Here is a 26,390-nt window from a genome sequence, read left to right on the forward strand (position 1 = left end):
CGTTAGCTTACTGCTCCAAATAAATTAGTTTCCTTAAATGAACTTCATACAAATGAGTGGTTTTCTTTGTATTTATTTTACTTGCTATGCTAACAACGAACTAGGATGTATTAAACAGCTGATAAACCATTGTTTCATCATAAAAATAACTATGGACAAAGATGTCAAATGAAAGCAATGTTTTATGAAATGTTACAGAATAGCCAGCACAAACATCAACAAATGATTCAAGAAATGGGCTTCTTCAACAACTGGTCTGGGAATTAAGAGAGAGAACAGTTCAGTCAGTGGAACGCCCACAAATGGTGCTATTATCCCGAAACAGGACCTATGTGGGATCACTGCTGTGTTGCCACCATGACAGGCAGGGATTGGAGGTTATAGTTTAAAGTACCTATGACAATGTGTACTCTCAGCCAGAGCTTCCACAGGGCACTCTCAGTAGTTCTGTTGATTCACAAGCTGCTGAAGTTTAGCAGCTGATCAGAGTAAAAGGTTTTTAAAAAAAAAAAAAAAAAAGAAATCAGGAAGAGGAAACCAAGAGGGACCTGAGCAACAGGGGGTAGCAAATTTCTGGCTCCAATGTTACACTCTTTTGTAACTGACCACAATACTGTATTAACTTTTCAAATGAACCTGTCTCTCCCTCGGCGCCCATTTAAGTGGTTGCCACTGGCTGTGGGAAAGCCAGTGAAGCCACACTATACAGCCGTTTGCATCTGAAATGCTATCAGCTGCCGACGCGATCCCATTCGATTTCTTACAATGACACAGTCCCATCCTATTCCCCATCCTTCCTAGACAACCTTGCCTATTCTTCAGTGAGAATCGCCCCATTGTACATACAGACATTCACATCCTTGATAAGACAGTTAGGGGAAAAGTTCACGAGCCACATCCTCTGCTGGTATAACTTCATTTCCCTTCCCCCTTCTCCCAAGAGTGAGTGGCAATCTGACTCCCTGCGTTGAAAGGAAACAAGGTTGTCTATTCAGCTGCAGTCAGACATACAGTGTGTGTTAAGGCCCAGACAGCCCATGATGCTGAGTGGAGATACTAGAGGTTCGTGTTTCTCTGCTGGGAATTTTCACAGAGCAGAAAAGGAATGCCGCGTTTTTGTGTGTAACTTCCGACTGCCAACTGACAGAGTTCAAAAGCATAAAATCACATTTATTCTCACAGCTCAGGGCTTCAAAATGTAGGAATAAAAATGACCAACTGGATTTGTTGGCTGGCTTGAGTGAGCAATGTTAAGACTGTAATGGGACATTAAATAGAAAAGTAGAAAAATATCACTGAAAATCTAAATCCTGCTGATTAGATTGGCCAGTGCTACTAGTCATTCAGCTTAATCTTAGGCAAAACACTTTGTTGTTGAAATGTTCTTTGAACGGAATAGTAGCATTTTCTAAAAACATTTATTTATTTTTTTAATAACTGAGCTTGACCAATGATTTGCAACTTATCAAAGATAAACCGAAGTTCAGCATACCCAGTAGAGGAAGCTTCCTCCTAAGAGTGACCATGAGCAAGATGCTTTGATTAATTTCATCGAGTAGTCCTAGAAGGTGTGAACTGGATTCCTTTAGAAGAAACAAAACCAGATCATAAAGTCCAAGCGCAAAAAGGTGTTTGGGCCACAAAACATGATTAGAAGTAACCCAGTGTAACACTGCTGCAGTGCAAATTCTGCAAATGTCATGTATTCAGAACCAGTTAGGGTTCTGCAGATCTTTTCCCGCAGCTTTTCATGTTTGCTAATAGAACATAGCCTATGTCTTTTTTGAAGTGTATAAATTACAGCACACTATTTCCTCCCACTGTCTTCAATAGAGCAATATAAGAACTTTCTTGGCATTAAATCTTAATAAAAAATAAAGTATATTTTTCATATTTGGCTGGCCAAAATGGAGGTATTCATCAAATACCCCTCTAATAAACATATTTGAAAAGAAACAGAAAACAAACCTCAATTTCTCATACTCCTTTTAGCATGCTCGAAAGAGCAAGAGCCAAGCAAGTATCTCACAAAAAAAAAGATGCCATGGTTCTGTGGAATTCAGGTGCCTAAGGCTGTGTCTTAGCTCTGACAAATATTTGCTAACTTGTATGGTTTCATTTTGATCTCTTAGAGACTCAGTTTCTTCACTGATACAAGAGTGTATAACAGTAATAAACAGTTCTAAGCTGAATTGGAGCTTGCAAGGGAATCATATATTTTCTGATTTTGTCCAACTTCGTTTAAGTCTGGGGACATAATGACATGCCATTTACTGTGAATAAACATGTTCTTTCATAAGAATTTTATTTCTGTTTCACAACTGTGATATCAACAATACTTCAGTAAGCTCCTGCCTAGAGCTCCTGAACTTCCAATATTCAGCCAGTATTAATTTATAGCTCTGATTTATTAATGTGAAACCTGGGTTACTTCAAATGGTAAAAGCTTCTTTCAGTTGGCATCCATGCACTCTCATACAGTCTTTATAGCTATCTGGGAAATTAAATGGTTGTACAGTTTGTTACTTCATTTCCACTTCTTGCATTTGCTACAACTGACTTCCCTGGGTTTTTGTTTGATAGCTCTTGTCAGCTGAAAATAACAATAGTTTATGTTTGAACAGCAGCTTCCACACTAATACCTTTACTTATTTTACAAAGGCACTCAGATACTGTGCCGACGTGCAAAGTACATTTACTGACTGACTCTGTCAGCCACAACCAAACAGGGCTTGGGTTTGCCACAACACGTGATTTCAGCTGGCTGAACCCACACTGCCTGGGAGGATGAGGTTCAAGCTAGTGCCAGCCCTTGCCCTATATCTGCATTTCCCTGCTTTGCAAGCCATCTGGTGCATTGTCAAAGAAGTGCTGAAACTGGAACCTAAAGCATAGGTTAGGGCACTGAGCGAGTATGACATCACAGACAGACTCATCCAGGCCTTAGCTCATTCCTTGCCAATTTTTATGGAGAAAAAAAACCCCAAAACACCTAACACTCTGAGGAATGTAGAAATTATTTTATCTGTGTAAAAGTGGTGGTTGCACCAATGACTGCTGCTCTATGTTACTTACAAAACCATCAGTGTTTTTGTATATTTTTAGGGTTGGCAGATCCAAACTAAAGTCTACAATGTGTCTAGTAACATTTAAGTTGCTCTTCCTAGAAATTAATACTACCAAAAATACGACAGATGGAAGTACTTAACCAATAACATTTTAAATTTGTCTTTGTCCTAGTATTAAATGCTGCGTACTAAATCAGTTAAATCTATCGTATATGTAAAAGGAAATTCCAGTGCATTTTAATTACATGTGTTGCAGGGTGACACTGTACTATGAACTCATTTGACTAATTTTTTTTGCTACCCAGGGATATCTAAAATACATGGGGTTTTATAATATAAGGGATAATAGTCTTCCTACAGTATAATTTCCCTATATCACCATCAAAGTTATAATCAATAAAAGAAATCAATGTGAGGAGAGGAAGAAGGGAGGAAAAAAGGCAGAAAAAAAATTAATATATTGCCATTAAAGCTCTTAATATTCTATTTTTCTAAGCGCTGTGTAATAATATCTGTTGTTCACTGAGAGCTGATAAAAGTATCACTACCAAAGTTCAGATGAGCTATATGACTGATTATCATCTATTTTCATTTTGCCTCACTGCATAGGTAATCTTCTTACAAGATTATCCTCATTTCTCACAGACTCCTTTATTAATAGAGTATTAAATGATGAAATACTTTTGGATCACCTCATTTGGGGCCTGACCCCTGTCCCATTAAGGCAAGAGGATCATTACCATTCATAGGAACAGAGGGCAGAGCCTATCTGGGAGGCTTTGCAGAAAGCATGCCATACTCCAAAAAGAAAGATCAAATGAGCAGATCACTAAAGGCCAGAGGTTAGTTAAAAGGTCATTTCCCATCTACAGAGAAAATGGTGAAAGTATTTAAAAACTGCACCACAAAAAAAAAAAAAAAAAAGGAGATAGGCACTTAAGCTGCCAGGTGCAAGAAAATACAGCATGTGTTTCTGTCTTTGCAACACAAGCTGTCAACATATTTTCTTGATTTTTTTTAAAAGTTAATTAATAACTTAATTTAGATGTTTACTTTCTTTCTGAAGTTAGATACCAAAGATCAAGATTCCATGGTACACAGTTAAATCTCAAACCTACATTAATCACGAGAAAACTTGGAATAATTGTAAGATTATTTTACTCTACATCATTATTTGAATCACATTCAAATTAGAAAACACTTTAGCAAAACCATTACTGTAGCTGTGTGGAAGTAAATCTGCTCTTAATTTTGTTTTGTGTCTGACTGTACTTTGTGTGTCTAGTACAGAAGTGGTTTTCTGTACACTTAAAATGACTTTTCAGGAAGCAAATCTGAAAGTCAACATCATCTATAAACAAACCTTTATAGATTGATATATATAGATTAATTATATATTTAGCATAAATTTGTATAAATTTAGATTTACAGTATTTCTCTTATAAGGAAATACACTTAAAATCTCATGAAAGATCCACTGAAACAGAATTATGGAACATTTTAACCTGACTTTACCAATGTTTAAAAGGGAAATGTTCCTCTAAAAAGTAAAGTTCTTTTGGAATTCCCCTGGCTCCCCCAGCAAATATCTTTTCAACACCATGGACTTTGAAATGCTAGAAAAACTGAAGGCCATTTCTTTCTCAAAAGCGGATGTTTTATGCTTTTCCCTTTGTCATTCATTCTCTAGCATTGAAACAGGCTGAATGGGGGCTTGCTATCAGTGAGTTTAAATTGCCAAACAAGAGGCAAGTCTTATCGTGTGTTTTGAGTATCTACAAGAAACATACAAAGAATTATAGTAGATCATGTTTTTCTCTATCCTTGATAATGCTCCAGTTGCTTCTGAAAGATAGGTCTGGTTCACCACCCTGGGAAGAGTAGATCTTGAGTAACTGTCTTTAAGAATTACAAAATACGTGATAACCTCACACTGTGCCTCTTTCTAGAACAAGGTAGTATGCTTAGATATTTTATCTTTTTTTAAAAAAAAAAAACCACAGGAATAGTGTTATATAATTATGTTTAGGCTTTTCAGATATCCAGTCTGGAATGTCTAATAAAGAAGCGCTCCAGCCTCCCCTGCTCTGTGTGTGTGGGATCGTTCAATTCTTCCCGGATCCTGGTTTTGCATTTCTAACGAAGCTGAACCGACAAAGCGTGAAAGTGGTCTAAACGGAAAAACAAAGAAAGTGACCCCGCTTTCACTGTGCCAAGACTAATCAATATTCCAGGAGCTCCGCTTTCCCCTCTCTGCTGATGTGTTGTTTGGTGTGGGTTGGGTTGGTGGGGTTTTTTTTCCTTCCCCCCCTCCCCTACCCCCCCTCCAAGCGCTGCGCTCACAGTCTCCTCCCCTTCCTTAAGTTACAGTGATAGTAAGCTGTCGTATTCCCCAACACGTGCAGATTGTTTGTCCTGCTCGCCGGGCGCCGCAGCTCCGTGGTCTCCGCTGGGAAGCCCCCGCTTTATCCGTCACCGCCGCGCCCTTGGAGCACGGGCAGGTCCGAGAAGGTGAGCCCACCCTGTCCTCCATCGCGGGTTTGAGGGGGAAGTCCGCTCTCTGCCTTTGTATCTTACTTAATGCAGCGGTCCTTTGGGCTTTTCTTGGTTTCGATGTAAGTTACACAGGACAGGTTAGCTGCGTTAAACGTCCTGGAAAGAAAAGGGACTGGGAATTATTAAATTTTTTTTTGTATTGTTCTTATTTACAGAATATTTACAGTAATTGTTCTGAACAAAAAAAGAAAATCCTGCTTGCACACAGTAGTCGTGTCCAAGGTAGAATACTCACTGATTTAAATATGTAGCTCATTCTCAGAATGTTTCCACTCTCTAAAGAAGCAAAGCTTATAGTGTTCTGTTAAAATTCGGGGAGGATATTGCACTGAAGTCCCAATCTTGAAACATATGGTAGAAGGAACGCTCAAATACCACCAAAATAAACTTGTTACGACATGAAATTTCTTTAAAACATGTGGATTGGAACCTCTGTGTATTTATATTTTAAATGCTTCCTTAAAAAAAAAAAAAGGGTTTTTGGCAATTGATTTATTAAAAGTAAGATGTGGAACTGCTTGTACATGGAGAGAGATGAGAGACTTCAGCAGAAGCACCTAACTCAATGCATTTATTAATTTCTAATTTCTTCATAAAAACATGCCAGTGTATTAACTAAGACTTCAGAAAATGGAATTCTCTGTGTGGAAAATACTGTTGAACAGGCTCCAGTATTAAACAAAGTCATACCCATCAGCCACCAAAACCCGCACAATTTAAAATAAAAAATAATGTCTTAGTGGAAAACTTCTATTCTTAAACCATTTTAAGGTTGATTCAGTGTGTGATTTCTTAAAATCAGACGTGGTGTGAATTTGGGGTTGTCCTGCGCAGGGCCAGTATTTGGATTCGATAATCCTGATGGGTCCCTTCCAACTCAGTCTGTTCTCTGATTCTGTGATATGTGTCCATAATTGCTGTCAGGCCAAGCTATGCATTACTTTACTCTGCAGTGTGAATCTGAAGCGACAAGTTAAGTGGGATGTTACCTCTGATGTTCTACAGATGTGCTCGAGGTAGTTTATAATGGAGTTAAAAGATGAAAGTTATTAACATAAAACTGTCAAAGTCCTATCTTTTAAATAGTGGTTGAGGGATAAATAAACTGTTCCTGCTGCCTTTTGCCATGTGAAAAAGAGGAACTGAGCCAATTCATTCAATCATTTAAAAATATCTGAAATGCTGAATATTTTAAATGTACCAATTTGAGCAAAATATTTCTTTCTCCAATGGTTAATGTGAAGGTGAGCTAGATTTTTTCAAAAAAACCTGATAAACAGGTTAAAAACAAGCCTGAAAGACAGTTTAAAACACTATAACACATTAAGTTTCCTTGAATTGTACTGATTTTATATTAGTATATCACTAGAAAATGGCAAGAAAAAGAAGCTACTCCTGGGTTTTGCAGCATAGCAGCAATTCATGTTAATGTCTGAAGACACAGGACACCTATCTGATTGTATCAAAAACTGCAAATCAACAGCTTAGATGTTACAAGCAATTCAAATTTTACTGAAACATGAAGAATATTTGCTTCCATGTAAACATATGGGTTATCATTCCTCTGAAGTTTTACTGCAGTGTTTGATATTTCTTGTCTTGCAGGTATCTCCAGTACCTCCCACTTCAAAGAGTCTTCCACTTTCCTGAAAGGATATTGATAGAAGTTAATTACAAAAGAAAACTTTCTGCAAGATAGATGACTAAAGGTAACGGAGAAGATCCAAAACCTGGAAGTAGGATGGAACGCATTCAGCAAGGAGTCAGGAAACGCACACTTTTGGCAAAAAAAAAAGTGCAGAGCATAACAAAGGACGATGTTAAAAGTTATTTAATGAGGAATGCCTTTGTGCTCTTCACCGTTGTTGCTGTGATTCTTGGTGAGTAATTTGTTCAGTAGGAATATTCTGTTCTCCAGTGCGTTTGACAATGATGATGTGCCTGGGCGATTTTCATTACAAATTAGTTCCCAAATTCTTCACTGATAAGAATGTTCTGGCTTGGAGAGTTCTGGCTTTGACAGCTGCATGTTGAAGTTTTAAGGAAGAGCCATTTAGTTATTCTAGTTATTCCTATGAAGAATTTTGGTGAAAAAACAAAACCCCAGCTGTTTTATGGATACTTCTCTTAAAGAATTAGGTGCAAAAGCTGAATTGAACGTTTTCAATTATATCCTTTACCAAAGCCATTTACAGAAAAAAGCTCAAAATGTAACTTTTATTTACGTAGCTATCAAAGAATTAACACTTTGTAATGACAAACAAAAATTCTCAATTAATGAAATGAAGAGACATTTCTAAGCAAAGGAATATGATAGAGTTTCAGTCTTTTCAGTTTTCCCTTGATAAATGTAAACCTAAGTACTAAATGCAAAGGAATTAAACCTCAGTACAAGTTTATTCTCTCTCAACCACTCACAATCTTACACAGGTATCTTTCAGGCATAATTGGGGCAACAATGGCAATGTTACTTATTCAAAGGACCAAAAGATAGCATCTGATTAAATGCCTTTTAAGAGTATATGGAGAGGAATCCAGAACATCAAGCAGCACTTAGATTTGGAATGCACCAAAATGTAAATTTAAAATACTGCTACATCCTTTCAACTAAGATTAGAAAGAGAATCTTCTGAGAAAAACATGCAGTTTTTAAAACTACTTTTCCTTTATATGATGACATGGTCACTTTTGAGAATTTTTCTCCAACTACAGATTTTCTAAATGACACCATATGTTTCATGAAATAACCATTCTTTACAGGGTGAACAAGAACTTTATGGCTTTACTGTACTATATTAACTTTTATTTTCTCATTAGTTTAAAATATAAAAGTATGAATCTGCTCCTGATAATGAAAAAGCAAATGTTAGCACCTATATATACCCTATAAGGGTATATATCCTATGCCTAGGTAGGCCTTCATAATGCTGTTCTACATAGATCTTGCTGTGTTTCTTCGACTCTTTTAGGAATTGAACTTCTAGGGCTGTACCATTATTGTTGTTTGATGGCACATCTGCAGTGTTATTTTAAATTAATTTCAGATTTAATGGTCTTTTTCTGGGAGACATTTATATTAATGTGCCTTTTGGTAAAAATAAAGTACTTTGTTTCTATAACAGTAATGTCAGTCTTTCATACTTATCAGCAGTATTTGATCATAAGTGTTTTTAATTCCTGAGAATTTTCTCAATGTAAAAACCTATTAATATCAGGGCTTTAAAAATTAGGTGTTTTATCTACAATGGTCAGGAAAGGCAGAGCAAATAAAGCATGTTTTGAAACACTGTCCAACCTCAAAAAAGTCAGTCCTTTGATTGTCACCTTTCCATACTGCGTATGACCAACGTGCTTTTGCAATTTTTTCACTGTACTCTGCCTTCAGTATGGCTCCCATAAATTTGTCAATGCGTGAAATGAAATATAGATTGTACAAGTGTTTTTCTTGTTATTACATGTTCCAATTAGCTTTAGAAGACCACCGACAACCTGCCCACAGCTCCCCTACCACCTACAGCAATGGCAGAGTATCAGTAGGGCTGGAACACAAATTGGAGAACTAAAGAAAACATGCAGCCTAGGATGAGCCAGCTGCTCCAGTTCTGCTCATTAACCTATAGACATATCCACCATAACACGAGGCAAAAAAGCCTTCTCATTACTCTGATGGAATGCTCAAAATTTTTCTCACATTTGTTATTTGTGGTGTAGTTTTGCAGTACTTGTGTATGATTAGAACAGTAAGTTCACTATAAATAGTTCTTAAAAGGTAAGATTTGGGGCTTTTGAGAGGTTTTTTGCTGTTGTGAAAATATTCAGAAGTAGGGAACAGTTGGCTGAAGAGCTTGGAAAACCCTCAGTGGTTGAACTCCATCTGTCTAGTTTGGCAAGGACTAAGTTGTTATCATCACTCAGTTGTTTGGTGGTCTCTGGAAAATCAGATGGTGGGCTTGATTCCTCTCCTAGCAGACAGTAATCAACATTGCAGAATTAGCCCACCAATTAGCACTACTGACTGTCTCATTAGACAGATGTGTCTAATGGATGTGAGTCTAAGTGGAAATCAAACTGTATTCAGGCCTGTGTTGAATGATTTACAAGAAATTATGCTTAATGCTGTGTAACCTAAACAGACAGATTTGGAGCTGTCAGTCCAGGAGTTTTCATAGAGACCGAACTCAGGAAGTGCAAAATTTTAGTTTAAAGGGAGCTACATTTCTTCAGAGACATTTCTTTCACATCTATTTATCAAGTGATTGATATGGAAAAGCCTTTTTTAATAGAGCATTTCCTATTTCTTTGCTGAATAGGATTGATACTGGTGGAGGTTAAGTTCATAAGATTAGTTTCAGGACTAGCTTAGTTTCAGGACTGTAATTTATAATAGGCACTTGAGTTTGTGTCTGTGGAAACTTGCACTTTGGTATGAAGTGGGTAGATACAACATGCAGTTCTTTGTGTTGCATACATATATTTTGCAAACATAGTAGAGTTGTTCTGGCATTCACATAATAAGATGAAATACAGCTATTTACACTAATTTCTGCTGTTATTCTGGTTCTAAACTGAATTCTAAGCTGCTACAGTACCAAGTCATTTAGTCATTTAAAAACCTACTGATGAAGATGTGAGGAGTTATTATTCATTTTGAGAATTGCTTAACACTAGTCTCTGTTTCCCAAAAACCTCACAGAAGGTCCTTCTGACTTCACCTTTTCTTCATAGGCAGGGTCTGTCTAGCACATCGTCATAATCAGTGTTACCCTTTTTAGTGAAATTTAAGTTCTTTCAAGACCTTTGAGAATCTTTTGAGGAAAGCAGAGTCAATAAATGAGTTATGATGCAATTTTTCAGATTCTTCTGGTACACTTAAGAGATATTAAATTAGTTTTCTGCAGTCAATCTTGTCAAGACCCAGTAGATGAGAACAATTATGTGAAGCATGTTTGGGAAGTGAGCCACTGGTAAATTCAGAACATCACGATGACCAGGAGCAATTTAAGGTAGGCTAGGGAACATGGTGGCTCATGGAAAATCTGCAGGAAGTCTTTGAAGTGCTTGCCAAATTACTGGCAAAATCTCAGGCAGTGCCCTCTCTCCCACGCTACTTAGAATCATCATCCTGTCCCCAAAATGCCTTCCTTTCAGATACCCTTCCATTATCAGACTATGTTGATTCTCTGCTACTTACCTCCCATTTTCCGAAAAATGCCAGAGGAGTCCAGACTTTACTCTGGCAGGACTCCTGAATGCCAAAGAATCTCCTGTGGATTCTGAACTTGTACTGAAGGAAAGACCGAGACACAGAGAGCTGCTGAGCAAAGATCCTCAGAAGTTGTTCACAGAGAAATACTGTTTTAATTGAGGGGCTCAGTGAAGTAGAGGCAGGTTGTGAAGCAAGTATTATAAAAAGCAGTTTCTGAATAGTTATTAAGCCATTATAGCTCCAATTTGTTAGCTAAAACCTTTACACTGCCAGAGTTTTATGTCGCAGTTGTCTGCTGGAACATTCAAGGGGGATGGAAGTGGTTCCAGTTCTGTTTTCTGACTACCTGTCCACTGAAGAGAAGGCAGGACTGGCTGTGTCATGGAAACCAGGCTTCTGTAATTGCCAGCAATCTCAGAATACATGTGAAATTAGATAGGCCCATACAACATCTGTTCTGCAATAGCATGAACCATATGGAAGAGTCAAAAGCTTTCCAATGGCTGTACAAAAAAACCTAGTTAAAAGTACGGAGAGAAGACAGGAGAGATGAAGGCATTGCCATTTGCCCTTGTCCCTGAAAAATGTAAAATGTTAAATAAAACCTATCTCGGCAACAGTCCTGGTCTGAGCAGTAGTTTAAAATGAGACCTAAGAGGTAGAAGTCTGTAATACACAGATAGGCAAAATCCTGGATAACAGCCACAGAAAGGACAATCTCTGGTGTGTTGAAGCAACATCTTTTCTGCTGTTGACAGATCTTCTGTATCCACTGAAGGCTGAAGCTGACATTCCCAGAGAAAGGTATTTGATCCCATTATACATTGACATTGAACACTGACATAATGCCTAAGGCAGCCTTGGTAAAATTTGCATGAGAACAAAGCAAAAATCCATCACTGCAGGAGAAACAGCTGTGGGACTTGAGTTTGGGGTGAGAGAGTATGTTAAAACATGAAGAGAGAAATGTGATACCAAAAAAACCCAATGAGATATATGCAAGAAAATCAAGATAGTTTGGATACAGCTAAGGAGAAATTAATTCTTTTTTGCTGAACTCAGAGGCTGACTCTGCCTCAGTGTTCTCCTAAGGAACCTGCCCAGCACAACTGATTTTTCACTGAGTGACAAAACCTTCCTAAGTAATATTCTGAAAAAGTCGCTAATCAAAACCTTAATTTATTTTTTAAATATAAAATAGTTATAATTTGGGTGAAAAACCTCATAAACAGCCACTGTATAATTCAGAGTGACACTTAAAACTTCAAAAGAGATTATTCTTTTCAGAAGGGAGAAAAACCCATAGAAATATGAAGAACTGTAATTCTATTATTAAAAACCCAGTAATAAAAGTCAGACTGTAAATACGAGCAGTACTCTGGTTTAACAGTTACTTGCAAAATTAAGTTATGTTAATATATTATCACAATCCACATTTCTAACCATTCACTCTGGTGTTACTGAAATGAAACAGCACTGATTGTTAGACTGCCATACATGGCAGAGAATAGCAACAATAAACTTGGCTATCTTGAGAATCACAATTAAGTGTTCTGGAGAGAGCAGCTGTGCATATATGCACAGCAAAAGATGCAAAGTGTGCTGAGTACAGACTTACTTTCATTTGCTCTAAGTTGTCAGACTGCTAAGTGGTGTTCGAAAGTAGTATGTCTGAGTGGTCATAAAACGGTCCAGAGAAACATCCATTCACTGCACCCTTCTTACAGCTTGCGAACAGGCAGTGGAGATTCTCGAACTAGAATTTATTTATTTTAATACTACTTCTTACAAATCATATTTGAAGGCTGTCCTGGGTGAAATGCAGGGTAGTAACTGCATAAGACACTTAGGATGTGGTTTCTTAGAGATTTTACAAGAAAATTCTCTGAATGCCGGTAGAGTATGGCCATCCTGTTGTCAGAAAATATGTTACGGCTGAAACAGTGGTCATCTCAAAGGCTCAGAAAAACTTTGGTGTTGATCACCAAAGGGGACTGAGAAAAACATTTTATCATGAAATAAACTAGTATTAGGGCTTATCAATCCTTTCCATTTTTCAACAGGCATGGACTGTGATCGCTATGGTGACTGCAAAGCAGCACAAAATCATAAGCAAGGTGCCACTAGTTTGTATGCTGAGTGAATGTTTAACATTGTTAGATTCTCACCTGCACTTTAGCTGTTGTAAAGCTGGCATGACCTGTCGTCAACACTGAAATGCTTTTGGGTTGGCCACAATGAAGGTGTGGTTGAAGACGGCATTTTCAATTGTTTATGAATTCCTGAAACTTTCATTCATTTGGCTTAAACTTCTCACACAATTTCTTGAAATAACCTGGCATCTGAAAGTTTCCAGGGATTATATGATACCAAATGAAAAAAAAGTTCTATAAAATACTTGTCTTTTTAGGTGAATCAAGATAAAGGGCATTTGAAAAACTACACAAGAAATCCAAAATTAAAAAGAGCTAAACAATGCATTAGATCTTCTAGATGTTAATAAGGTTGCTATAAAAAAGTGAGATATAAATGCTACGATTGTCATAATTCGTACTGCAGCATAGAATTCTAGAGCTGTAGCTGAGACATACTGACTTTTTTATATTTTCATTGAAAGAAAATCAGATGTTTTGGAACTACCAACTGTATAAAATAATCCTTTAGTCACATTAGTTGTTGTATATCCTCTGTCCATTCTCCCAATTCTTTTCTTTTACTGTGCATTTCCTTCAGGTTTTGTATTTCATTCCATTTTAGATTACAGTTCAATAATCTTATAGTAAATAAATTTAAAACAAGCAAGACATTGAGGTGCTGGAGTATGTCCAGAGTCAGATAATGAAGCTGGGGAAGGGTCTGGAGGACAAGTCTGACAAGGCACAGCTGACGGAGCTGGGTATGTTTAGTCCAGAGAAAAGGAGGCTCAGGGGGACCTTATCACTCCCTACAACCACCTGAGAGGAGGTTGTAGCCAGGTGGGAGTCGGCCTCTTCTCCCAGGTAACAAGCGATAGAACAAGAAAACAGGCCTCAAGTTGCGCGAGGGGAGGTTTAGACTGGATATTAGGAAAAATGGCTTCACTGAAAGGGTTGTCAAGCGCTGGAACAGGCTGCCCAGGGAACTGGTGGAGTCACCATCCCTGGAGGTACTTAAAAGATGTGTAGATGTGGCACTTGGGGACATGTTTTAGTGGTCAAGTTAGCAGTGTTGAGTTAATGGTTGGACTTGATGATCTTGCAGGTCTTTTCCAAGGTTCTATGATTCTTCGGGATTTAGCATATTCTGTAATATATTTGTCCCACAATTTAGTTTAATGTGGAGCTTTGAAGCAATAAGCCCATGCAAGTGATAATTAAAAAAAATTTAGTAAGAAACCAAGAGATTTCTTTCTCCCAAACCAATGTCTGTGATTGTGTTGTTGAAAGAATATGCTATGGTGTCTACATTGTGTATTGGAGAACAACTAAGCTCCTCACCAAGAAATTTTAAATTATTCATGGATACAACAAAAATATATGGTATGAAGTAGGGAAGAAACGATGGAAAATAGTGAAAGAATAAATTGAATTTATTCCAGAGAAATTTTACTAAGAGCTGGATTATTCCATTAATTATGTCAACTCATCAGACTTGAAGCTGTAGAGATACTGTTTGTGCTTTCAATCAACACAGTGAAACCATGGGGTGTGTAACCTTTTAAAATCCATACAAGAGAAATTTATTTTGATGATAGGTTTTATAAGACTGTTTGCAATAAAAGAGTGAAATAATAGGTCTGATGAAGTGTACAATAGGAAAATAATTAAAAGCCATAAAAGAGGCAAAGAAAACCAGAAGGATAACAGGAGAATCAGGATCGTAACAAAATGTTACTGCTACTCATATTATGGTTGTTCTCCTTTCCTTTAACACCAGTTATATTTATCTTTTGAATTCTCATTCAATTCTCTACATTGAAAAAAAATGCATTATCTTACTTGAAATTTGACATGCATATGCATTTTCTATTAGCATGGATAGAAGATCATAAATGAAATTCATCTTGAGAATTACAAAGTGTGTGCTTGTTTTTTACCATTTACTGTAACTTGGCATAACTGAAAATTGATTTATTTAAAAAAAAGTCTATGAAAGATTGGGCTCAAATGTTAAGCATTATTTACACTGGAACATAATCTGATCCCTCAAGTTGGTTCTAGTAAATGCTTTGGGTTTACCAGGCACAAGGACTAAATGTAGAAAAAGAGTAGAATTGCCTTTCTATTACAGTGGCATTACTCAGGGAATTCCTGGGAGTACTAACCAGAGGTAGTTGGTAAATAAGGCTACTGCATATATTTTGATGTCTTTTACGGTAATTTTGACTTGGGAATACATACATCATACAGACATGGGTGTGCAGTTTAGTCCTTCAAAGCCTAAAATATAAGGAAAGGAAGCTGCACATGGAATCCAGATCTCAGAGCTGTGTGTCTTTTTAGCGCATGATCTAGAGCTGGAAGACTTAAAAGGTGATTCCACAAGTCCACAGCCTAAGCATGTAACTGCCTAAAACTTGCCAGGAGATAAATAGACAGACAAACAAACAAACAGGTTTGCATTTCTACTCCCACACCTTTCTGAGTGAGTCAGGACCATGCCAGATATTTTCACCCAGTGAAGATCCAGAAGTACAAGATCTATCACCTTGAGAATAGTGTCAGCAGCAATTGATGAGTTGGGTTATTCTTTCCTTCTAAAAGGGAAGTTACAGGAAGATGCACTTCTACCATTTCTTTAAAAGCTGTTTTGTCAGGCAGGAGGAAATACAAGACCTCTAAAGACAAATACATATACCAAGAGAGCAAAAGACAGCATCGTGTTTTAACCTGACGGCTAAAATAACAGGGAGCCCCCAGGCTGTGAAGTGAACCTTTGAGCAAGAACAGGAACGCAGGGCATCCTGAGTCCAGATGATTCTCTGTATGTCTGTTTTGTTCAATTTTTAGTCTCTCAGAACTGGGAATTAGGCAAGTAGATGTTTAGGTCATGGCAGTTCTGAGAAAAATACAAGCAGAATGGTGAGAAGTGAGGAGTCCTCCAAACCAAACAGAGAAGTGCCCATTAACTTTACAGATTTCCAGATCTAAGCTTTTTTATCTGGAGGAATTTTAAAGGTCGCAGTTTGGACTCAGGTACTTACTGTGTAATTAAGTATTGTTCCAGGTGCAAGTTTCCCTGTGCTGTTTTTGTGACCTTTAAGACGGGGAAATTCTACCATTCTGAATAGCACCTAACAGCGAGAAGAGAGGTGCCATTACCTTCGTGGAGGCTACATCTAAATTGTCATGAGTTAACTCACAAGAAGTTAGGCATGATACCTCTTTTTAATTGACTGAAATAAAACACTTCTGGAAGTTCATGTGTTGAAAGAGGCTGTTGGCTAATGAACTAAATATATGGAAGGTTCTAGTTATGAATAGTTTCTGTGTCATGCTGGGATGAAGTTGCTCAAGTAACAAAGTCAAATAGCTAGGAGTTGGAAGCATCCTAGCTGTCCTTTTCAGAAGATGCTAACATGAATTTCAGCCATGAAATTTCAACCTGATTTCCTTGTGGAAAGAATTCACTGAATGACAAATCAAACATAAATAAAGGGTTACGGTAATGCTTTCACCTGATATGGCAAAAGTCGTGTGTTCTACAACAGGAATTGCTGCTTCTCAGTCTACCCAGGTTGCTTGCATGGCTCAGCAAAATACTGGATAGAAACAATTCTTTAAAATCTTTTAACAAAGTCTGCCACGTGTTATGTTCTGTGAACCAAAGAGATCTGGCATAGGCATATCTTGATTCAACAAAATACTTAATCCTTGGTGGCAAACATGTCACTTACGGATTTGGAATATCAGTACTAAGCTAAATTAACAGGTGGTTTTGTAGGAATTAAAAGCTGGGCTAGCTCCGTAGAGATAAGAATGCATAATTTGAATGTTCTGCTAACGATGGTGTAAAACTGCGACTGCGTGATACCACAGCCTAGTCTACAATGAACTGTTTGTAGTGTATGTCTAAACTGGAATTTAAAAAAACAAAGGCAGATCTCGGTGTCTAAATTCAGGCTCTCGGTTACTCTACAGCAGAAGTTCCTCAGAGCAGAGCTCTGTTTTCTGTGCATGTTTGCACAAAGTTCTTGGCCCTGAGGGATCTCAGTCTCATTGACTGCAATTCCTCAGTGATATTATAATGTAAAAAAGACAAAATAATATGGATGGGCAGCTGTAACTGTAGTAGGGAAAAGCAGAATTCAGTGCTGTTAAGGAATATGTCAGTTTCCAGTTGAGTTAAAACAGGAACAAAAGAAATGTAAAGGCAGGAAGGGAATTGTGTAAACTTTCAGAGAGCAGCTTTCTTATCTGTTGGGATCTATATTTTATGGGAGTAGATACATTAACATTAGTCAAGCATGTGAAGCAGCAAAGTAAAGCCAGACAGGAAAGAAAGAGTTATTACAGTAACTTTGTAAAGCACTGAATAGTACCTTAATTCTAAATAATACTTCATAAAACATAATCTGACATATATTATGAATGCCTGATCTTTTTTATATGCATAATAAGACATTATTCCTATATTTTCATGGCATTATTTGCTATTTTTTGCATTAAAAAAACCATTCTTTCTATAGGTCAGAGACTAACAGAAGTACATAAACTAGGCATAGTTTGTCTTTCAATTAAGTCTCTTATCTCAGGATGCAATTGGGAATAATGTTCCTATTCCATTAAGAACAGTCTGCTTCAGTGCCAGCAGTGAAAACTCTTCTTCATTCCAAGTCCTCTACAAATGCCCTGCTTGTCTTAAAAAAAAAAAAAAAATTAAAAAAAAGAGAGTGAGAGGGGAAATAAAAGATGAGAAATTAGAAATAAATACAGAAACCATTCAAGGACATCAAGGGAAAAAATAGAAAAAAATTTGAAGGTAAACAGAACTAGAAGTTGGATAAAAAGGGAATAATCTTTTGGACATGTTCTCAAAAAAAGAAAATTACTTCCTAATTGGGGAAGAAGGGCAACTGAGCCAAACAACTAGAGATGAAGGGAAAAAGTGTATGAGTCTAACACTGAAGCAAAGAAGTAGCGAGGGACAGATTTCAATGATTTCTTTCAAAACTTTTTAGCAGCGCTCAGATGCTGTTAAATCCTCAGATTTGGTGTAAGAACTGTCCAGTTTAGGCAGAACCTGATAAAACAATGATCTTAATAATTTTCTAGTTATCTGTCCTTCCTCACAGCTTTAGACTCCCCATTCCAATTGTATGCCCTCTGTCCACAAAAATCGAAGGAGGAACTGCCGTGTCTGCAAATAAAGGCAACACGTGAAGCTGTAAAGGTGTTTCAGGTATTCAGGCTCCTCCAGAGATAGGCAGAGGGTTTGAGTGTCTTAATTTTGAGCTGCGAGCTGAGAATGTCTGTATCAGTGTTAATCTAGCTCTAAAGGCCTGTACAATATGTTTATTATAAAACACCTCTGGATCTTTGCAGATTGTCACAGAATAGTGATGTTAGAATTCTGGTGTGGTTTTTTTTTGGAAGGCAATTATCTCTCGCAGGACAAAACAAGCCTTCAGGGTCAGGTTCCAAGGGGCAGGTGTTCCTGATGGACTGTGACTGCACTCACAGTCTAACTGTGACTCTGTATCTCCTCAGCAGAGCTGTGAGCGCCGTGGCACTCTTGTGACCCCTAAGCAGAGGTGACAAACTGACTCCTTCAATGCAGTCAACAGCTCTTTGACACCAATGTGACTCTTCACTATACTTTTGCTTTTCCCTGGACACATTTTTTTTTTTTACTGTATTGAAGTCATGGCTAGGATATCTAGTTCTTCTACGGTACTTCTCCCATGACTCTCCTTGCAATATCTCTCAGGCAAAGGAGAATTAGCTGCTTATGTCCAAATTAACCCATGTTCCACTTCAGCATAGACACAACTTGGAGCACAGTTCCTTAAGCTCTCTGTTGCAGTTGCATCATGCGGTTAAAACCTGATATTTAGGTTCAAAAAAATGGTTTCAAAGGGAACATACTTCCCTACCTTCATAGGGAAAACCAGAAAGCAAGGAAGGAGGTGTGATACACTAGAGAGTGAGGATTCAATATAAAATTATGGAACAAAAATTATGAAAATCAAAATTAAGCATTGTGTGGTTCTTGTGGCAAGCAAAGAAAAAGATTAGGAAAGACTGGGGTTTTGTCGGCAACTTAAAGTAATTCTTATCACTAGAGAAGTCATTTACCTTTTTGTCTCAAGTAAATACAGTTGTGGACTTATCTGAAATTGGTTGCTAAAAGAAAAGGTGTCAGAACAAAATGGTAAATTAAGCAGAAAAAAATGACCCAAAGAACAAAACCAGTCATTCCAGAGCTCTGCAGGAACATAGGAATGAAATGGCTGTGCAGCTAACAAAAATATACAATGTCCCATTAAACTGGTACAAGCCTGATTCTCTTGATGGCTGTAGCCAAATTTCTGTTATAGAACAAAATGTTACTTCCTTGCTGATTACAAGGTTTTCTGGAACTGGACTATTAACAGCTGTTACTTTAGTGCGCTGTTCTACCTAGTTTAAGGTATTTTCCAGTTATTTTTTAAGTTTTCTATTTCCTGCTGTAAAAGAAAAAATTATTTTGTACCTTATTTAGCAGTATTTTGAGATTCATGGTAAAAAGAAGTGTGTATAACTCTCAATAGTGTGTACTGATTGAACTGGCAAGCACTGATAAAGAAAAGGCACCTCTTGCACCATCATTGATATAACACCTAGTAATTTCCTCTTGAAATATGTTCGAGTGATGTTTGATCAATTAAAAAGTAAAACTGCTAGATTTTCCTAGTTTCTTTGTGAAAATACAGCAGAGAGCATGGACATAGTAAAAAATATTAGCTCCAGATAATTGTGTGGTATTAATTCCTGTGTGATTCTGAAATAAGATAAAGACCAGAAGCTTGTAAGAATTCATTTTAATAACTTAGACTTAAAATTATTAATTACTCGAAGCAATGGAAAAAGCAATCATCTCTCTTTATTAAATTTTTCTACCTAATTCTTCTGAGTGGGCCAAGGAGGAGGATAGATGTAAGCTTCCCCAAAGTTCCTGAATGAGCATTTAGATGTGGGTAAAGCCCCATCTCTCATCTTCTAAGAGTTATGATTCCTTTTTTTTTAATTTTTAATCGATGTGGTGTTTTAAACTCGTGTAGGTGTGCACCTCATTTCATCTATGCAACAGAAAGAATCATGTGAAACAGCTCTCTACTATTGTGAGACCAAGGCAATTTTGTACACAATTAAGAACTTAATTTTCTCCATGAAGGATTTCGAAGTTCACTTTCAAATTCAATTTAGGAAATTATGTAATTATTTTTTTAAACCATCTCCATAACACATGTTCCTAAAAACTTAGTATTACAAAAGTATTTTTGTCTTGCTACTTCAAATCCTGATTTTATTGCTCACTTCATCACATTTTGATGTTACTCCATTTAAGAAATTTTATATAGAAGGTTTCATGTTTCTTAGCCATTACAGGTATATCCGTAGTTTTGAAAGTCTGTTATGAAGTCTTTATTGTTTCCTTTCTGGTACCCAGCATGTAGAAGTGAAGACCCTAAGCCATTCGTTAGAGTCATTCTATTTTTGGAATAAGGAATTCCAAATCATATCTACCATTTTTGTCATTTTCATCCCTTTACCATCACTTCCAGAATTATTTTCACCTTCTTCTCCTTTCAAGTTTTTAATATTCTCTTCACTGTATTCATACAGATTGGATTTTACTTTGAACATGTATACTGGTATAAAAATATAATAAAATTGTTTAGTTTAAGGATTGTTCTGATTGTCATCGGGATTATCTGCAAACAAATTTTTCCATAAACTTGACTGTATCACTGACAAGAATACCTCAAGAATCTTTTTACAACTTTAATCTCATTTGGTTCATTATTATGAAGTGTATAAATTATTTAGCAGTATGGTTCTATTATGCAAACTATAGACATGTATACAATTCAGCTTGTTAGCTTAAACAGACACTACTCATTTTTGTCCAGAAAAAGCCAAACAAATTCTGTTGAGAAATGTGCTCTTTCCTGCAGTGCAGAAATGGTACACCATTTACCATTTGAGAAGTCAGGCTCTGATAGCGCTGATTAGTTGTTCCTTTGTGTTACAAAGGGTAGACAGAAACCTGCACAACAAGTTGTGGGAGCTTGTTTCACACAAGGCTTTGTTTCATTACAATTTTCAGAATTAACCTGAAATTTGAAACTTTTACTGAGAAAGACCATTTCTAATATTTAATCTTCCCTGTCTTGATTATTGACAGTGCTAAGCAGTAAAACTCTTACTGCACACAAAGTATTGGATGGTTGTTGGAATACTGTACACCTTCCAAAGGTTTAGTACCTCCTAGCAGGTCTTGTTTCACGGCTTTATTTTGATGCTTTGTCATTGTGTCTGTCTTTAAATCGTCATTGTATGCTGCTATCTAAGCCTGTGAATGTTGATTATAAGAAGTTATTTCAAAGAAGACAAAACTACCTTGCCAAGTTTGACTTCTCTGTTTCAAGAACACAGTTTTCGTTAACAAAACTTTGTCAGACAGGATGTAATACCCAGTATCTAGATATTTAAAATCAGAACAGAAAATAATGTCCAGTCTTCATTTAATCTAAAATCAAGAGAGACTAGTAAAATCATGCTCTTCTGCTTTCAGCAGCACATGCTACAATGAAGAAATAATTTACTTGAATTTCTTCTTGAGCTGCTAAGATCACTGTGTGAACACAATTAATTTTCAGAAATATCTGTGAAATAACTGTTACCATATCTACATTACAAGCAGGGAAACTGAGTCAGAGAAAGGTTCCCATGTCTTAGGCGTGATTGCATACAAATTAATAGCAGTGCTAAGATTAAGGCTGAAGAATTAGTAACTATTGGGTGTTTATCCATTTCAACAGAATACACTACCAGGGCACATTTTTTTCACATTGCAGAAATTCTTTCTGTGAACTGTAGTGCTGGGCAACCCTGTAGTTACGTACAGAGCACTTCAGGACAAAAAAACCAGATAATTTTTGTCACAACAGGTTTACATAGAAAGTTCAGAAACTCACTCTCACTACCAATAATATTCATTCAGACAGTCATCTGGTTCTCTCTTAGATAATTTCGTACTGCTTGGATAGTAGTGGAACAGATAATCAAGCCCTTATAGCGTAGAATAAGGACTAGTTCTTATAGCAGCCTCAGAAACCCTTACCAACCTCAGCGAGGCTTTGTACTAGCGCAGGGATTAATTCATGTGGAACTAATTGCAGAACTGTGGCCTAAGTAAGAAACTAGTCTAGCTCTATTTGCTTGTTATCCAGTTGTCAAAATGTAGCGCTCATTAAGTGCAGAAACAAAAGGTCCAGATGGATTCTTTATATCTGAGAAATGTGTTTCCCATATGAAAAGAAAATAATGAGTAACGCTGCAGTGGAATTTAAAACCTTATTGAAAAGAAGGGAAACTCTTAGGCAGGTCTTTTAAAAAAGATTAATTCAGAGGCCTTTCCTCTGTGCATTTTATGATGTAGTTTTACCTAAAAAAGAACATTTATGCAAAATACACTTTGTCTACCTGAGACTGTAGAACATGAATGAGACTAAACCAGATGCCTTCTAGTCCTGCTGCTCTCTTCCATAGCATGATCTCCATGCTTGGTGTCAATTGCACTCTAATCACTTTTCTCTCATTTTGTAATTCAGATTTTCTGTTTTATGCAAGATATTTCTGGATTTGTCTAGCTTAAACAACCTACTGAAGTCCCTAAATTATGATCAGATAGATAGAAGTCACTAAATTGAGAGATACAGCTGTTTCCTTACATCAACAGATGTCAATAAGCTAGAGTAGGAGGTATAACAGCATATTTTAACCAGCAAAACTTGGCATGAAGATATTATCTGCTCTCTGGATGTACCAATCAAAAATCTGATTTTAAAGAAGAGCAAAACCACAAAGTGATTAAGAATTGGAACTATCAGTTTCCAGAAGTGTTCAGCGGTACAGAATTTTCAGGTTGCACTCAAGTTCTAATAGGATCTAGAAGGGAGTTTGAATGCTCTGCTGCCTAATGTCACTGAGGAGGCAGTTTCATGGGAAGTTTTAGGAAACTGAAGTCTGGCTATCTGCCAGAAAGGGCAATCCCACTCTTCTTCAAGGCACATTTCTCTCTGTAAAGCTACCAACATTTGTGTAGCTGTATAAAAAAATTGCCTCAGGGAGTTGACCTGGCTAAAAATTAACCCAGTAAAAATAAATTCTTTATACAGCAGGACCAATCTTCTGATCCAGCTTTCTATACAGTCACAGTTAACCAAACACAAGTACTAGACGGTGGGGTAGAACATGGAGTCATGAATGGGATGGATAGTTGAGTTTCACCATCTGTATGGTTAATGTGTTCCAGATAAAGCCATATGTTGTTTGGCTGGATGTAGAAGATGTACAGATAGGCACCAAGCCATTTAACAATTGCAAACTGCAATTGGTTATATCAGTTAACCAAATAACTAACTAATATGCAAATAAAGCAGATGGTGCCAAGTGTAGGACAAAATCTACAAAGTTGTAGGTGAGAAGATTATGTTGCTACACATCAGCCTATCTTTAGCTTCCATTTGTAAATGTATCTCAAACATCATTTATCTGTTCACAGAAAGATGGATCCAGGCATTCCCTTACTGTCCAGGCATTCCCATTCCCTGTCCCTCAGGCATTGAGACCCACCACTTAATCCTGTAGTAGGACCTTCCAACCCTGATTAGCTGCTTCTTTGCAAATGCCAGTGTTTCTGAAGGTAGGAGTCTGTAAAACCACTTACCTCCTGCTGATGTTTGACTGTGAAAAGACCAAACCACAAGGGGATTCTCAAATACGTCTGTCCTGGTTATCTCCTCCCATCTGAAGTACATCTGCAGGATCAGACCCCACAGAGTAAACAGGCATGGACAAGTCTTCTGAAGACTGGTAGCTAGTGCATATATGCATTGCATATGTGATTACACTCAAAATCCCAGAATTTGAGGCACTTGGCTGTAGTAGCAGGGATTGTTTCCTTTTCATTAGTGCTCAAGATGTACCTTTGACAGTAACCCAGATTTCAAAAAACAGCAGCACAAATAACCTTCTGAATACCTGTACGGGTTCTGGCCAGAACAGGGGTAATTTTTGCAGTATCCAGGAGGGGGCTTGGCCAGGACCCAGGGGTTATTCTGTATCCACCCACCTCGTTTTCTGGGGACAGGAGGAAGGGTCTCTGCAGGGTCACAGAGTGTGGCAGCACAGTGGGGTGTTGTCAGAGGTTTCTAGGTTGTGAATCGTTTGACTCCTGTACACTTCGTTATTAAAATTGTTCGTTTTCTTATTTCATTTCTCTCTCCAGTAAATTGTTCTTATCTCAACCGGTGATCTTTACCTTTTGTGCCTCGGATTCTCCTCTCCATCCCATCACACAGGAGGGGCAGGGAGGGGACAGGGGTGTGACTGAACAACGTAGGGTTTAGAGTGTTTTGCTGGGAATGCTAAATTGGGGAATACCTCTCCTAAACTATGACAATAACTTCCTGGCTTCGGTAGGACTACTCATATTAGTAGCTATGATACTGGAGAAAGAAAATCGGGACTGTAATCTGGGGCGTAATAACAACTGCATGTTACAATCAGATATGTTGAGTAAGTACTCTATAAATATCATGTTTAGATGTTACTACTCCTTTAAAAGAGTAAGTAATGATATCTTTTCCCTCTCTTCAGGTGTAATCCTTGGATTTTCTCTCCGATCATATAAGATGAGCTATCGGGAAGTGAAGTACTTTTCGTTTCCTGGAGAGCTACTCATGAGAATGCTGCAAATGCTGGTTCTGCCTCTAATTGTTTCCAGTTTAGTCACAGGTAAACTTGTAAAAACAAAACACACTACACATTTTCTGTTCTTTTAAATAATTACATAAAGATGCACACACCGAAACACACAAAAAAATGAACATTCCATGTCCTAGCAGTGTTATAACCTGCAGAAAGAGATATCACTGGTATTGCTGTTTTAGAGACAATGTAATAAGAGGTTTGAATTAATACACAGAGAAACTGAAAGATGCTTTTCTCAATTCCAAGACAGTCTAACTGTATGAGCTACTCTATGTAGGTACTATGAAGCTGACTCTCTACTCCACTCTCATCCTACTTTCTGAACAGATACTTCTTCCAGAACGTCCTATTGTTATCAAAGATAATGAAAGATAAACTAGTTCCAAAAACCAAGAAAGTTGAAACTGTTGATAGTAGGCAGTAACACATGTCTAAACATCTGTCTAACTTGTAATCTTTTGGCATCAGATTAGAAAAAAGTAGAATCATATTATAGAATCACAGAATATGTTGAATTGGAAGAGACACAGAAGAATCATGGAGTCCAACTCTTAACCCTGCAAAGGACCATCCTGGGTTGGAGGGGACCTAAAAGGGCATCTCATTCCAAACCTCCTGCCATGGACAGGGACACTTTCCACTAGACCAAGTTGCTCAGAATCGTATCCAACCTGGCCTTGAACACTTCCAGGGACGGGACATCCACAGTTTCTCTGATCAACTTGTCCCAGTGCCTCACCACCCTCACAGTCAAGAATGTCTTCCTAATATCTAATCTAAACCTACCTTTTTTTAGTTTAAGCCATTCTCCCTTCTCCTATCACTACAAGCCCGTGTTAAAAGTCACTCTGCAGCTTTCTTGTAGGCCCTTTAGGTACTGGAAGGTGCTTTAAATTCTCCCCAAAGCCTTCTCTTCTCCACACTGAGTAAACCCAAATCTCTCAGCCTGTCCTCACAGGAGAGGTGTTGCAGTCCTCTGATCATTTTCATGGCCTCCTCTGGACTTGTTCCACTAGGTCTGTGTCCATAGGTGATAGATGGAATAGACTGGATAGTTTGTAAGAAACTTCATTCCATCAGTTCTGTTTCTTGTCTTCTGGTCAGCAACTGTATTAAGCTTTGAAAGCTCCTTTCCAAGTTGTTCCTTTACCTAGTGATATAATATCTAATTTCTTATGATGATGTGTGCCTTGACATTGCTCTTAAGTTTCATGAAGGACCTCTCAAATTTGTTAATAATGTTCAGGATGTACCTGTGATGTATTTATTGTACCAATTATTCAGAGAAAAGAAAGCGTAGACTTCATGCTATCAACAAATAGTGGTACATCTTGGAGAACTTAATCAAAACCACCCACTGTGCAGTCCTAGGCTCTAAAATACCTAATACACTACCTTGATTGTCAAAGGATCCAGAGACTATAAGTTCTCTATTTCATTGATTTTCAAATGTATTAATATTAAGATCTCCTCTTACAAACACAAATGAGCACAGACTCGCATCCTCACAGAAACCACAATTTCACAGTTACAAAATCATTTGCCTTCTCATATTGCAAGGAGAAAGTGAAACTTGTTTCTACACACACATATTATATG

General features: G+C 37.4%; 1 protein-coding gene across 1 annotated transcript in view; it reads left to right on the top strand.

Moving 5' to 3' along the window:
• Positions 1 to 5,429: 5,429 nt before the first annotated feature.
• Positions 5,430 to 26,390, top strand: part of SLC1A3 (solute carrier family 1 member 3) — a 66,491-nt gene continuing 45,530 nt past the window's right edge. Inside the window, exons 1-3 of the mRNA XM_032676058.1 lie at positions 5,430 to 5,579; positions 7,230 to 7,504; positions 24,678 to 24,815. Of these exons, the coding sequence (XP_032531949.1) occupies positions 7,324 to 7,504; positions 24,678 to 24,815 (319 nt within the window). The 5' untranslated portion in view covers positions 5,430 to 5,579; positions 7,230 to 7,323. The remainder of the gene's footprint in view (positions 5,580 to 7,229; positions 7,505 to 24,677; positions 24,816 to 26,390) is intronic.

The sequence above is a fragment of the Chiroxiphia lanceolata genome, chromosome Z, assembly GCF_009829145.1.
Source record: "Chiroxiphia lanceolata isolate bChiLan1 chromosome Z, bChiLan1.pri, whole genome shotgun sequence".
NCBI classification, from domain to species: domain Eukaryota; kingdom Metazoa; phylum Chordata; class Aves; order Passeriformes; family Pipridae; genus Chiroxiphia; species Chiroxiphia lanceolata.